Below are 14,384 nucleotides of genomic sequence, written 5' to 3' on the forward strand. Positions count from 1 at the left end.
GAACTGAACTAGAACTGAACTAGAACTGAACTAGAACTGAACTAGAACTGAACTAGAAACTGAACTAGAACTGAACTAGAACTGAACTAGAACTGAACTAGAACTGAACAGAACTGAACTAGAACTGAACTAGAACTGAACTAGAACTAGAACTGAACTAGAACTGAACTAGAAAACTGAACTAGAACTGAACTAGAACTGACTAACTGAACTAGAACCTGAACTAGAACTGAACTAGAACTGAACTAGAAACTGAACTAGAACTGAACTAGAACTGAACTAGAACTGAACTAGAACTGAACTAGAACTGAACTAGAACTGAACTAGAACAGATTGAAACATGATTGAGACTATTCTCTAGATTCGAATAGAGGATAGTAGAAGAGAATTAATTGTATTTATTTAGAAGATTAACTTATAAATAATGTCAAATTTATTAACCCCTTAAGAAAGTTTTCAAATTTATGTTTTTGTTTATTAATGTCAACAAATACGTTGTACTATAGTCAACACAAATACTTCAAAATCTATTATAAAAATAATAAAAATCACAACTAATTTTTATTAGTTTCAACACCAAAACATGCTAAATATTTCCCTTTTACTTTACAGATAACAACATTGTTGCGCCCACGTTGGCAACATATAAAACAACAACACAACAGAAACAACAACAGCCACCATTAATAGCAACAACAACAACAACAGCGGGCGCCAATCAACAAACCCCCAACTCAGATACAAATCAAATAGAAGAACATCTGTTGGTGGTGAATAGTGCTGCTGCTGAAACATCTTCTCTAAATAATATAGAATTTATACCAACATTAGAATTTGTTGATACAACAACAACTTGTGTTAAATACGATCATTTGCAACAATGTTTAGAAACATGTTTACAAGTTGTTGAGGAAATACCAAAACAGCAACAGCATGTTTCGACAAACACAACTACAGCAACAAATTCTGCTCAAACATTTACAGTTGAAAGAACTTTTAGTGATCGAGAGCAACAACAAGCAGAGCTATCACTATCTTCTTTAATAGATACCAGTGATTTGTTACAGCAGGAGGTCCCACAATTTAGTCTTACAGACACTGCTTCATTTACAACGTACTTTGATGAACCAACATCCTCCATATCACTCGGCATAATGGAGACGACTACACAATCAAATAAATCATTAAGCGAACAGAGATCTACCACAGATCATATGCCGGCCTCCACAACGCCAACAACTACAACGAAAAATACAACATCTGCAGCCACAACAGCAACAACTACCGGTCAAAGTAATGTGCCACAAAGTTTAGCAAATCCTAGTTTAAGTGAAACCGCCGATGAGGAAGAAGAGATCGAGGAAGAAATCGAAGAGGCCTTAGAGATGAGTGAGGAACAAGATTATAGTAATTCCCTGCCGGGTACCAGTAAGAAACAACCTCAAATGCAACAATTATTTGGCATAGAATTGTCGGAAAGTTCCAGTGAGGAATTGAGAGTTCTAAAGGAACAAATGAGTAAAAGTAAAAGTTTAAAAAGTGAAACAGAAAGCGATCAGTTTAAAATCGATGATGATCAATTGTCGGGCGGTAAATTGGCTCAACATTTTGTAATAGCTGAAGAGGATAGCGATTTTTCAGGTGATATAGAATTGCCCTCGGGAAAGAGATTAGTGCATTCAAAACATGAGTCCTCTGAGTTTGAACATGAAGTTAATGTTTTATCGGGAGGCCAGGAAGAAGAAGAGCAAAGTTTAGCTAATCAATCTACTGCAGATGATGTGTCTGAATTGCAGGAAGAGGCTAAGCTGGACAGTGAAGTATTAACACAAACAATGACGGAACATAGAACAACGGAAACCTCAGATCAGGATTTGCCAACAAGTGGACCTAAAGAAATGTTAAAGAGTTCGGTAACACAGGAAAGTTATAACACAAATGAAAGTTCAAAAGCAGGAGCTTTAGTTCAAGCAGATAATTCCAAAGAATTGTCTAAATCCAAAGAACTGTCCAATTCCAAAGAATTAAACAATTCCAAGGATACTTCTCTAACACCAGCCGAAGCTAAAACAGAAAATGCCAAAAGTGTAGACGAGGAAAAACCTCCAATGTTGAAAACTTTACGACCAGAATTTTTTGAAAATCCCAATATTAAACCTTTATCGGGAGCTTCATCCCTGCACAGTGAAAAAGATCATTCCATTGAAGAAATAATGGCTTCTAATCAATCACTAGAAATGACATTCGATGAAAGAGATTTAAGTTCCCTTAATCCCAGTTTTGATATCAACAACGAAACCTTGGTTAATGAACTATTGGCCGATACACCAGATCGAATGTTAATGAAAACAAAATCAAAATCCACTTCTAAGAAAGAAGTAAAGAACTTATTAAGGGAAACAGATAAAGAGGAATCTAAAGAAAGTTTGGATGAATCTTTCTTAAGCTCTACCAAGGTTCAGGAAAGTCAACAGTATCCGGAAAGACAACAGAAGAAAACCCAAAAGAAAAGGCCATTGTTTTGGACACATTGCCAAAATTAAAGGAAAATATCACTGTCTCCATAATACCCAATGAGCAGGTGGTGGAGGAGTTATTTGAAAAGACTTTGCAGTCAGAAATGATCACCGATTTAGATGATAGTTTGCCGGAATTGGAGGAAAAGCCTACTACTTCCAAACAAGCTGAAAAGGATCTTAAGAACCAAATCGCCAAATCTCTGCCCTTAAAAGAACATCAAGCCAAAATTGAGCAGCTGCAAGAGCCTTGGTCTACTTTACAAATCAATACTAAAGAGGAGGATGATGAGGAGACATCTTTACAGTTAATGAAACTAAGAATAATGGCCATGAAAATACAACCCAAGGAAAACAACATGCAATTGTCTCCAACAGGAGAACCTTCAGGTCCTATAGATAACAGTCAAATTAAGGCAATGGAACGGATATCCTTGGTAGACTTCGCCAAAGATGTTTTAGAGGATATTACAGAGGAAAGTGAACGTAACTCTTTGTCTACCCAGGATGAACAAAATTCTTTAACCCATGAAAAGTCGGGCACTTTAACCTCAAAAAGTGAAAGCAAAACTTGAACAACAAAAATGATAATACCAATTCCACGGTCAGTTTAAATATGATACAAATGCTGGAGCAAAAGGTGGGAGAACTGCAGCAAATGTTGGCCAACAAGGATGCCTGTCTGGCTTCTTTGAATCTACAGCTGGAGCATAGTAATAGGAGAGACTCACAAACTAATAACAATTCATCTGAATTATTGGGTTCTGGCAGAGATTCCAGTTCTCTGGTAACCAATTCCACAGAGTATCGAACATTTCAGGAAGATTTTGGACAACCGGTAGGTTTTTGGAAAGAAATGTCTTGAATTTTATAAACTATTTCCTTTTTTTTCTAACAGACCATGGACATTTATATGGAGTTAAGCAAACGTGATGAGTTAATAGCTAAACTCAACGATTCCCTGCAGCAGTCACTCTCTATACGAGAACATTTACAAACTGAATCGGAGAAACTTAATCATGAATCAGTTTACTGCGTAAACAACTGTCGGAAGCCATGGAATCTTGCAAAAAATCCTATTGGCCGAGAGATCAAGAAAGTAATTATGGACAAAGAATCTCGGAAATTTCCATGGATTTGGTAAGTGAATCAGATGATGATTAGATCGTCTTTATCTCACCGACAATGATGAGAAAATGTCACGCAACTCGCGAGAAAGACAACTATCTATGCCCCGGCAATATGATTATCCCACTAGTGATGTGGAAATGCCTTGTGATTCTACCGCTTTTAGTAAACAGATAGAACAATTCCAAAAGTATTTAACACCCAGTGAAGTGCGTCTCTTTTTTATGGTCCAAAAAAAATTCGATGATTATTTGTGTCAAGAATTGGAAAAATGTAAAATGAAATATGATCAGGAATTAAAATCATAATGGATCAATGGGATACTGAAAAACATGAAAAGGATCATGAGATTCAAAAGTTAATTCAACAAAAACAAGAAAGAGAAGCTAAACACAATCAGGAAATGGAGGATTTAAGGAAATATTTTGAAACCAAATGTGCCGATCTGGAAAAACAGTAAGTTTTGGAATATTACTAAACCTTTTCCTTAAATTTAACTAAAATTAACTCCCTAACAGATATTCCGATGATGTTTTCTCTCAAAAATCTCAACGTCATGGCATGAGTTCTTCCTCCGCCTCAGAATGTTCAGATCAGGAGCAATTGCCGGATGATTTTAAAATAGTTATACCCTGCAAATCTAAAGAATCTTCACCACGCAAACGTTCAAAAGCTGAATTATTGCTAAGTCCTTCTCATCGTCAAATGACTCCAGGTAGTGATAATTATAATGATGATTTAGCAACGAATCAGGGAACTCAAGTAAGTTTTCTACATCTTTAAACAACTTACATTCTAATTTCTAATCTCTTTTATAACTCGTCACAGTTGGCCTTGGAAATAACCGAATTAAAGACATTTTATCAAAATAAAATTCATGAAATTCAACGTTCCCAAGAGGAGAATATTAAGAAATTAAGTGATCGCCTCAAGTATTATGAATCTCGTTATCCCGAAGATGAGTTTATGGTGAGTTTTAGTTGCCATAAAATTACATTTTTTTTATTGTTAAATAGCATGCTTTTGTATTAAGGCTGATGCTTTTTTATCAACAATTATAACTAATTTCATTTATTTTTCTATATTAAAAATCACCAACAAAACAAATCATGCTTTTTTTCTAAATGGGTGAAGGCAGAAATCTATTATTTCATATTTATTTCACACATTATCCATTTATTTGCATTAAAAGCATTTGGCTGTTGTAAGTTATCGAAATTGTTTTAATAACGAAAAACAATAAAAGTGGTTTTTAAGAAAATTTATGATATCATTGAAGGATTTCGTCATCGTAACCGCCAGGAATTAAGATTCCTACGATGTTTAGTTCTAGTCCAGTTCTAGTTCATTTCTAGTTTCAGTGCTAGTTCATTTCTAGTTCAGTGCTAGTTCTGTTCTATTTCAGTAGTTTCTAGTTCAGTTCTAGTTCAGTTCTAGTTCAGTTCTAGTTCTGTTCTAGTTCGTGTTCTAGTTCTGTTCTAGTTCTGTTCTAGTTCTGTTTATTCTGTTCTAGTTCTGTTCTAGTTCTGTTCTAGTTCTGTTCTAGTTCTGTTCTAGTTCTGTTCTGTTCTAGTTCTGTTCTAGTTCTGTTCTGTTCTGTTCTAGTTCTGTTCTAGTTCTGTTCTAGTTCTGTTCTAGTTCTGTTCTAGTTCTGTTCTAGTTCTGTTCTAGTTCTGTTCTAGTTCTGTTCTAGTTCTGTTCTAGTTCTGTTCTAGTTCTGTTCTGTTCTGTTCTGTTCTAGTTCTGTTCTAGTTCTGTTCTAGTTCTGTTCTAGTTCTGTTCTAGTTCTGTTCTAGTTTGTTCTGTTCTAGTTCTGTTCTAGTTCTGTTCAGTTCTGTTCTAGTTCTGTTCTAGTTCTGTTCTAGTTCTGTTCTAGTTCTGTTCTAGTTCTGTTCTAGTTCGTTCTGTTCTAGTTCTGTTCTAGTTCTGTTCTAGTTCTGTTCTAGTTCTGTTCTAGTTCTGTTCTAGTTCTGTTCTAGTTCTGTTCTAGTTCTGTTCTAGTTCTGTTCTAGTTCTGTTCTAGTTCTGTTCTAGTTCTGTTCTAGTTCTGTTCTAGTTCTGTTCTAGTTCTGTTCTAGTTCTGTTCTATTCTGTTCTAGTTCTGTTCTAGTTCTGTTCTAGTTCTGTTCTAGTTCTGTTCTAGTTCTGTTCTAGTTCTGTTCTAGTTCTGTTCTAGTTCTGTAGTTCTGTTCTAGTTCTGTTCTAGTTCTGTTCTAGTTCTGTTCTAGTTCTGTTCTAGTTCTGTTCTAGTTCTGTTCTAGTTCTGTTCTAGTTCTGTTCTAGTTCTGTTCTAGTTCTGTTCTAGTTCTGTTCTAGTTCTGTTCTAGTTCTGTTCTAGTTCTGTTCTAGTTCTGTTCAGTTCTGTTCAGTTCTGTTCTAGTTCTGTTCTAGTTCTGTTCTAGTTCTGTTCTAGTTCTGTTCTAGTTCTGTTCTAGTTCTGTTCTAGTTCTGTTCTAGTTCTGTTTTTCTGTTCTGTTCTGTTCTAGTTCTGTTCTAGTTCTGTTCTAGTTCTGTTCTAGTTCTGTTCTAGTTCTGTTCTAGTTCTGTTCTAGTTCTGTTCTAGTTCTGTTCTAGTTCTGTTCTAGTTCTGTTCTAGTTCTATTCTAGTTCTATTCTAGTTCTGTTCTAGTTCTATTCTAGTTCTGTTCTAGTTCTGTTCTAGTTTGTTCTAGTTCTGTTCTAGTTCTAGTTCTAGTTCTAGTTCTGTTCTAGTTCTGTTCTAGTTCTGTTCTAGTTCTAGTTCTGTTCTAGTTCTAGTTCTAGTTCTTCTAGTTCTGTTCTAGTTCTAGTTCTGTTCTAGTTCTGTTCTAGTTCTGTTCTAGTTCTGTTCTAGTTCTGTTCTAGTTCTGTTCTAGTTCTGTTCTAGTTCTGTTCTAGTTCTGTTCTAGTTCTGTTCTAGTTCTGTTCTAGTTCTGTTCTAGTTCTGTTCTAGTTCTGTTCAGTTCTGTTCTAGTTTGTTCTAGTTCTGTTCTAGTTCTGTTCTAGTTCTGTTCTAGTTCTGTTCTAGTTCTGTTCTAGTTCTGTTCTAGTTCTGTTCTAGTTCTGTTCTAGTTCTGTTCTAGTTCTGTTCTAGTTCTGTTCTAGTTCTGTTCTAGTTCTGTTCTAGTTCTGTTCTAGTTCTGTTCTAGTTCTGTTCTAGTTCTGTTCTAGTTCTGTTCTAGTTCTGTTCTAGTTCTGTTCTAGTTCTGTTCTAGTTCTGTTCTAGTTCTGTTCTAGTTCTGTTCTAGTTCTGTTCTAGTTCTGTTCTAGTTCTGTTCTAGTTCTGTTCAGTTCTGTTCTAGTTCTGTTCTAGTTCTGTTCTAGTTCTGTTCTAGTTCTGTTCTAGTTCTGTTCTAGTTCTGTTCTAGTTCTGTTCTAGTTCTGTTCTAGTTCTGTTCTAGTTCTGTTCTAGTCTGTTCTAGTTCTGTTCTAGTTCTGTTCTAGTTCTGTTCTAGTTCTGTTCTAGTTCTGTTCTAGTTCTGTTCTAGTTCTGTTCTAGTTTCTGTTCTAGTTCTGTTCTAGTTCTGTTCTAGTTCTGTTCTAGTTTGTTCTAGTTCTGTTCTAGTTCTGTTCTAGTTCTGTTCTAGTTCTGTTCTAGTTCTGTTCTAGTTCTATTCTAGTTCTATTCTAGTTCTGTTCTAGTTCTGTTCTAGTTCTATTCTAGTTCTATGTAGTTCTGTTCTAGTTCTGTTCTAGTTCTGTTCTAGTTCTGTTCTAGTTCTGTTCTAGTTCTGTTCTAGTTCTGTTCTAGTTCTGTTCTAGTTCTGTTCTAGTTCTGTTCTAGTTCTGTTCTAGTTCTGTTCTAGTTCTGTTTAGTTCTGTTCTAGTTCTGTTCTAGTTCTATTTCTGTTAGTTCTGTTCTAGTTCGTTCTGTTCTAGTTCTTTCTAGTTCTGTTCTGTTTTAGTTCAGTTCTTTTCTAGTTCTGTTCTAGTTCTGTTCTAGTTCTGTTCTAGTTCTGTTCTAGTTCTGTTCTAGTTCTGTTCTAGTTCTGTTCTGTTCTAGTTCTGTTCTAGTTCTGTTCTAGTTCTGTTCTAGTTCTGTTCTAGTTCTGTTCTAGTTCTGTTCTAGTTCTGTTCTAGTTCTGTTCTAGTTCTGTTCTAGTTCTGTTCTAGTTCTGTTCTAGTTCTGTTCTAGTTCTGTTCTAGTTCTGTTCTAGTTCTGTTCTAGTTCTGTTCTAGTTCTGTTCTAGTTCTGTTCTCTGTTCTAGTTCTGTTCTAGTTCTGTTCTAGTTCTGTTCTAGTTCTGTTCTAGTTCTGTTCTAGTTCTGTTCTAGTTCTGTTCTAGTTCTGTTCTAGTTCTGTTCTAGTTCTGTTCTAGTTCTGTTCTAGTTCTGTTCTAGTTCTGTTCTAGTTCTGTTCTAGTTCTGTTCTAGTTCTGTTCTAGTTCTGTTCTAGTTCTGTTCTAGTTCTGTTCTAGTTCTGTTCTAGTTCTGTTCTAGTTCTGTTCTAGTTCTGTTCTGTTCTGTTCTAGTTCTGTTCTAGTTCTGTTCTAGTTCTGTTCTAGTTCTGTTCTAGTTTGTTCTGGTTCTGTTCTAGTTCTGTTCTAGTTCTGTTTTAGTTTTGTTCTATTTTTGTTCTGGTAATTTCTCTCTCCGGTATATCTTAGAATAATTCTCAATTCTATTATTAGAATTATATTATATGACTAATTGAGAAGAAATTGTTTATTCAAAACATTTTTCTGTTGCTAAGCTGTCAACCAGCTTAATATTTCCGAATATTATCAAGCTTAAACATATGCAGATAGAGTGCAAAACAAAATTTATCACCAAAAATGCGCAATTCACTGCCTTACGAAAAACCATTGAAACAACAAATAATTCAATGATAAAGAGTAACGCAATACATTGCAAACTTTGCGATGCTGGACTTTAGAAAGTGAGGCTGACGGTAATTTTTAGCTTAAAATCAATTGTTGTGTTCTGACTATGGACTAGACTGTAGTACTGTCTGAAGACTAGGTTATAGTTCTGACTATAGACTAGTGCTATAGTGCTGAATATAGACTCGACTATAGACTCGACTATAGTCTTGACTCAGACCAGACAATTATCAAAGACCAGACTATAGACTAAATTTCAGTAAAAATTAACACATTTTCCCCAAAAAGTAATATTTCAACCCACCCCATATTTATAAAAATCATGATTTGTTGTTGTGTTTTTAATAAATGATAAAAAAGCTCAAACACTACTTTTTTAAATGTTGTATTCTAACTCGCATGTATTGCATTTTGTATTTTCTTTTTATATAAAAAACCCAAATCTAAAAAACAATTTTATATGGATACACAATACTGTGCTAACCCCCACCAAAAAAAAACCAAATTAAAAAAACATAATTAAACCAAAACCAAAACAGTCATCAAATACTAAAAATTCCACCCTGAATTCGACCCACGAGACCACAGCGACAACCAATACGGAAGATTTAACACAAATCACCGTACGTAGTCTAAATCAAACTCCCCAACAACAAAGCCTGCCAAATGAAGGGGCCTCAGGAACACCGTTCCTTAGCAATAATAACAATAATAACAATTCATTGATCATAATCGATCAAGATGAATTGAATGGTAGTAATGAGGCCCAAGTGATACAAAGATCATTGATGAATATGAAAGACGTTTGCAAGAACAATTGGCATTGGCTAGAGAAGATATTGTACATGAGCTGGAACAGCAGATACAGGTAAGTTCGTTAAGCTTCATGATCACTTCATTTGAAATTTATTTTTTCGTTTATTTTTTATGTTTTCACTTTCATTTGTTGTTTGTAATTAAGTTTATTTTCTGTTTCATTAAATGCATGATGATTCATTAATTTGTTTTATATTTGTTTTTATTTTTTTATCATTTTCTATTCATTTTTTTAAAAAACATTTTCAAATCTGCTTTAACATCATTTTCCTAAGTACCATTTCTATTTTTTTGCACAAACTTTGTGCGTGAGTTTTCATTTTTTTCGTGTATTTTTTGATAATTTGAAAATTTGCCAACGGTGACGTGTTGTGTGCTTTTTTTAAACTTACCCGTGTGGTCAGTGTTGACAGGATTTTTAAGTTTTATTTTAATTTTAAAATAAAAAACGTGATATATTTGACTAAATGAAATTTTATTTTAATTTTGACATGAATTAAACTAAATTACAAACTCTTCTACGGAAAAGTTTGGTCAGTATTTGATCAACAACTTTTCTATAGGAAAAGTTTGATGAGAATCTAATCAACAACTTTTCTATAGGAAAAGTTTGATCAACAACAGAAAATGGGTGATCGGAATCTAGTTCAATTTTTGTTCAGTTCTAGTTCAATTCTAGTTCAGTTCTAGTTCAGTTCTAGTTCAGTTCTAGTTCAGTTCTAGTTCAGTTCTGGTTCAGTTCTAGTTTAGTTCTAGTTCAGTTCTAGTTCAGTTTTAGTTTAGTTCTAGTTCAGTTCTAGTTCAGTTCTAGTTCAGTTCTAGTTCAGTTCTAGTTCAGTTCTAGTTCAGTTCTAGTTCAGTTCTAGTTCAGTTCTAGTTCAGTTCTAGTTCAGTTCTAGTTCAGTTCTAGTTCAGTTCTAGTTCAGTTCTAGTTCAGTTCTAGTTCAGTTCTAGTTCAGTTCTAGTTCAGTTCTAGTTCAGTTCTAGTTCAGTTCTAGTTAGTTCTAGTTCAGTTTGGTCAGTTCTAGTTCAGTTCTAGTTCAGTTCTAGTTCAGTTCTAGTTCAGTTCTAGTTCAGTTCTAGTTCAGTTCTAGTTCAGTTCTAGTTCAGTTCTAGTTCAGTTCTAGTTCAGTTCTAGTTCAGTTCTAGTTCAGTTCTAGTTAGTTTAGTTTAGTTCAGTTCTAGTTCAGTTCTAGTTCAGTTCTAGTTCAGTTCTAGTTCAGTTCTAGTTCAGTTCTAGTTCAGTTCTAGTTCAGTTCTAGTTCAGTTCTAGTTCAGTTCTAGTTCAGTTCTAGTTCAGTTCTAGTTCAGTTCTAGTTCAGTTCTAGTTCAGTTCGTTTAGTTCTAGTTCAGTTCTAGTTCAGTTCTAGTTCAGTTCTAGTTCAGTTAGTTCAGTTCTAGTTCAGTTCTAGTTCAGTTCTAGTTCAGTTCTAGTTCAGTTCTAGTTCAGTTCTAGTTCAGTTCTAGTTCAGTTCTAGTTCAGTTCTAGTTCTAGTTCAGTTCTAGTTCAGTTCTAGTTCAGTTCTAGTTCAGTTCTAGTTCAGTTCTAGTTCAGTTCTAGTTCAGTTCTAGTTCAGTTCTAGTTCAGTTCTAGTTCAGTTCTAGTTCAGTTCTAGTTCAGTTCTAGTTCAGTTCTAGTTCAGTTCTAGTTCAGTTCTAGTTCAGTTCTAGTTCAGTTCTAGTTCAGTTCTAGTTCAGTTCTAGTTCAGTTCTAGTTCATTCTAGTTCAGTTCTAGTTCAGTTCTAGTTCAGTTCTAGTTCAGTTCTAGTTCAGTTCTAGTTCAGTTCTAGTTCAGTTCTAGTTCAGTTCTAGTTCAGTTCTAGTTCAGTTCTAGTTCAGTTCTAGTTCAGTTCTAGTTCAGTTCTAGTTCAGTTCTAGTTCAGTTCTAGTTCAGTTCTAGTTCAGTTCTAGTTCATTTCTAGTTCAGTTCTAGTTCAGTTCTAGTTCAGTTCTAGTTCAGTTCTAGTTCAGTTCTAGTTCATTTCTAGTTCATTTCTAGTTCATTTCTAGTTCAGTTGTAGTTCAGTTCTAGTTCAGTTCTAGTTCAGTTCTAGTTCAGTTCTAGTTCAGTTCTAGTTCAGTTCTAGTTCAGTTCTAGTTCAGTTCTAGTTCAGTTCTAGTTCAGTTCTAGTTCAGTTCTATTTCAGTCCTAGTTCAGTTCTAGTACAGTTCTAGTTCAGTTCTAGTTCAGTTCTAGTTCAGTTCTAGTTCAGTTCTAGTTCAGTTCTAGTTCAGTTCTAGTTCAGTTCTAGTTCAGTTCTAGTTCAGTTCTAGTTCAGTTCTAGTTCAGTTCTAGTTCAGTTCTAGTTAGTTCTGGTTCAGTTCTAGTTCAGTTCTAGTTCAGTTCTAGATCAGTTCTAGTTCAGTTCTAGTTCAGTTCTAGATCAGTTCTAGTTCTGCTCAAGTTTTGTGTTGAGGCATTTTCAGTTTGAATAACATTTTCTAAGTTCTACCTGCCATTTATGACTTGTTTTTCATTAATAGTTTAAACATTTTACGCAAACATGTTTTGACGTGTTGTTATGACATTTTTACCTGTCACTAATTGTGACACAAAACAAACGGATTATTATTAATTTATTACATTGCTTTTAAATGGTTTGGCAAATAAATTGTTTTTGTTTTTTTTACAAATCCTTTAAGTATTAAAAACAACAAGATTTAGTTGTCAATTTGGTAGTTATTTGTTTTCCTCTATTCTACTCTGTCATAACAACTGAAAAAACATGTCAGTACAACTGAAATTTTCCTCAAATCAAGACATGATCCAATTGAACACATCATCTTGCAACACCCTTAATTTGTATACAACATCATTATCATCATACACAGATTTTGCTCAGAAATGTTTGTAAATATTCTATGTCTGTGTCGACGACGATCATTGTTTTTGCAAACTATTATTTTGGATTCTTAATTGGTTTTTCTTTCGAACAAATATCGAAGTAATCTTCTTCTTATTCGTTCTCAATTTTGTTTGTGTTTATTTTTTATCAAAAAGTGTTTTTTGAAAATAAACATTCGAAACAATAACAAGATGTCAATGAACACGTTTCCTCTGTCAAAGAGACCAAAATGAAGAAAACATCATGAAAATACACACACACACACACACACACTTTTCACACTTTCATTTCTTTCGATATATGAAAAATAAATCGAAAAATTAAAGCGCCTCTAGCCACTATGAACTCAATTCTTTTTTCTTTCTGATTTTTTAAAGACAACAGTGTCAATACGTTAGACAGGAATCTATTGTATTCTTCTTTTCTTTCAGACACGTGCTAAAAGATTTTCTTGGTTTCTTCTTAAATTCTGTATTTTCTACAAAACCAAACAAAAATAATCTAATTTGAATTTCTTTCCATTGTAAAAATGAGACATTTCTTTTTTGGAATTAAAAATAAATCTACTATAAGAATTTTGGGATTTTATTTTTTTTTAATTTCATTAGACGAGAGGAGATTCTTCGGTGGTGTGAAGGTTGTTGTATTGTATTTAGTGTAAATTTTAAGTTCATTATCATTTTTAAAAAGGTGACAGTTTATATAGAAAATAGATTTCAAATGTATTTGTTTTTATTTTGTCTATATATTCCTATAAGAGATAGTCACTTTTGGAACTGAAAAATGTTCAAGATTTCTTTTGAAAGAAATTAATGAATAATATAAGTTTAAGTTATTGAAGGTCAAATTAAGGAATTTGTAGAAGAATTTGTCATTTTTAATTTTCTATAAGAAAAGTTTGGTTAGAATCTGGTTAAGAATTTTTCTAAAGGAAAAGTTTGATGTGAATGTATTAAACCACTTTTCTTTAGGTCGCTTCAGTTCTAGTTCTGTTCTAGATCTGTTCTAGTTCTGTTGTAGTTATATTTTAGTCTGTTCTAGTCTGTATCCAGTCTGTTCGAGTTCTGTTCAGTTCTGTTCTAGTTCTTTTAGTTCTGTTCTAGTTCTGTTCTAGTTCTGTTCTAGTTCTGTTCTAGTTCTGTTCTAGTTCTGTTCTAGTTCTGTTCTAGTTCTGTTCTAGTTTCTGTTCTAGTTCTGTTCTAGTTCTGTTCTAGTTCTGTTTCTAGTTCTGTTTCTAGTTCTGTTCTAGTTCTGTTCTAGTTCTGTTCTAGTTCTGTTCTAGTTCTGTTCTTAGTTCTGTTCTAGTTCTGTTCTAGTTCTGTTCTAGTTTCTGTTCTAGTTCTGTTCTAGTTCTAGTTCTAGTTCTGTTCTAGTTCTGTTCTAGTTCTGTTCTAGTTCTGTTCTAGTTTCTGTTCTAGTTCTGTTCTAGTTTCTGTCTGTTCTAGTTCTGTTCTAGTTCTGTTCTAGTTCTGTTCTAGTTCTGTTCTAGTTCTGTTCTAGTTCTGTTCTAGTTCTGTTCTAGTTCTGTCTAGTTCTGTTCTAGTTCTGTTCTAGTTTCTAGTCTGTTCTAGTTCTGTTCTAGTTCTGTTCTAGTTCTATTCTAGTTCTGTTCTAGTTCTGTTCTATTCTATCTTGTTCTGTTCTAGTTCTGTTCTAGTTCTGTTCTAGTTCTGTTCTAGTTCTGTTCTAGTTCTGTTCTAGTTCTGTTCTAGTTCTGTTCTAGTTCTATTCTAGTTCTGTTCTAGTTCTGTTCTAGTTCTGTTCTAGTTCTGTTCTAGTTCTGTTCTAGTTCTGTTCTGTTCTAGTTCTGTTCTAGTTCTGTTCTAGTTCCGTTCTAGTTCTGTTCTGTTCTAGTTCTGTTCTAGTTCTGTTCTAGTTCTGTTCTAGTTCTGTTCTAGTTCGGTTCTAGTTCTGTTCTAGTTCTGTTCTAGTTCTGTTCTAGTTCTGTTCTGTTCTAGTTCTGTTCTAGTTCTGTTCTAGTTCTGTTCTAGTTCTGTTCTAGTTCTGTTCTAGTTCTGTTCTAGTTCTGTTCTAGTTCTGTTCTAATTCTGTTCTAGTTCTGTTCTAGTTTCTGTTCTAGTTCTATTTTAGTTGTATTTTAGTTCTATTTTAGTTCTGTTTTAGTTCTGTTCTAGTTCTGTTCTAGTTCTGTTCTGTTCTAGTTCTGTTCTAGTTCTGTTCTGTTCTGTTCTAGTTTCTGTTCTAGTTCTGTTCTAGTTCTGTTCTAGTTCTGTTCTAGTTCTGTTCTAGTTCTGTTCTGTTCTAGTTCTGTTCTA

General features: G+C 34.0%; 1 protein-coding gene across 1 annotated transcript in view; it reads left to right on the forward strand.

The window, feature by feature from the left end:
- Positions 1-615: 615 nt before the first annotated feature.
- Positions 616-14,384, forward strand: part of LOC119609516 (golgin subfamily B member 1) — a 59,109-nt gene continuing 45,340 nt past the window's right edge. The window contains 11 exon segments of the mRNA XM_037964339.1: positions 616-2,248; positions 2,584-3,088; positions 3,091-3,354; positions 3,415-3,538; positions 3,541-3,675; positions 3,678-3,938; positions 3,941-4,100; positions 4,163-4,406; positions 4,473-4,613; positions 8,985-9,225; positions 9,228-9,313. Of these exon segments, the coding sequence (XP_037820267.1) occupies positions 1,155-2,248; positions 2,584-3,088; positions 3,091-3,354; positions 3,415-3,538; positions 3,541-3,675; positions 3,678-3,938; positions 3,941-4,100; positions 4,163-4,406; positions 4,473-4,613; positions 8,985-9,225; positions 9,228-9,313 (3,255 nt within the window). The 5' untranslated portion in view covers positions 616-1,154.

This window comes from Lucilia sericata, unplaced genomic scaffold, assembly GCF_015586225.1.
Source record: "Lucilia sericata isolate MDLA Ls3-8-SP2 unplaced genomic scaffold, ASM1558622v1 Contig000995F_arrow, whole genome shotgun sequence".
NCBI classification, from domain to species: domain Eukaryota; kingdom Metazoa; phylum Arthropoda; class Insecta; order Diptera; family Calliphoridae; genus Lucilia; species Lucilia sericata.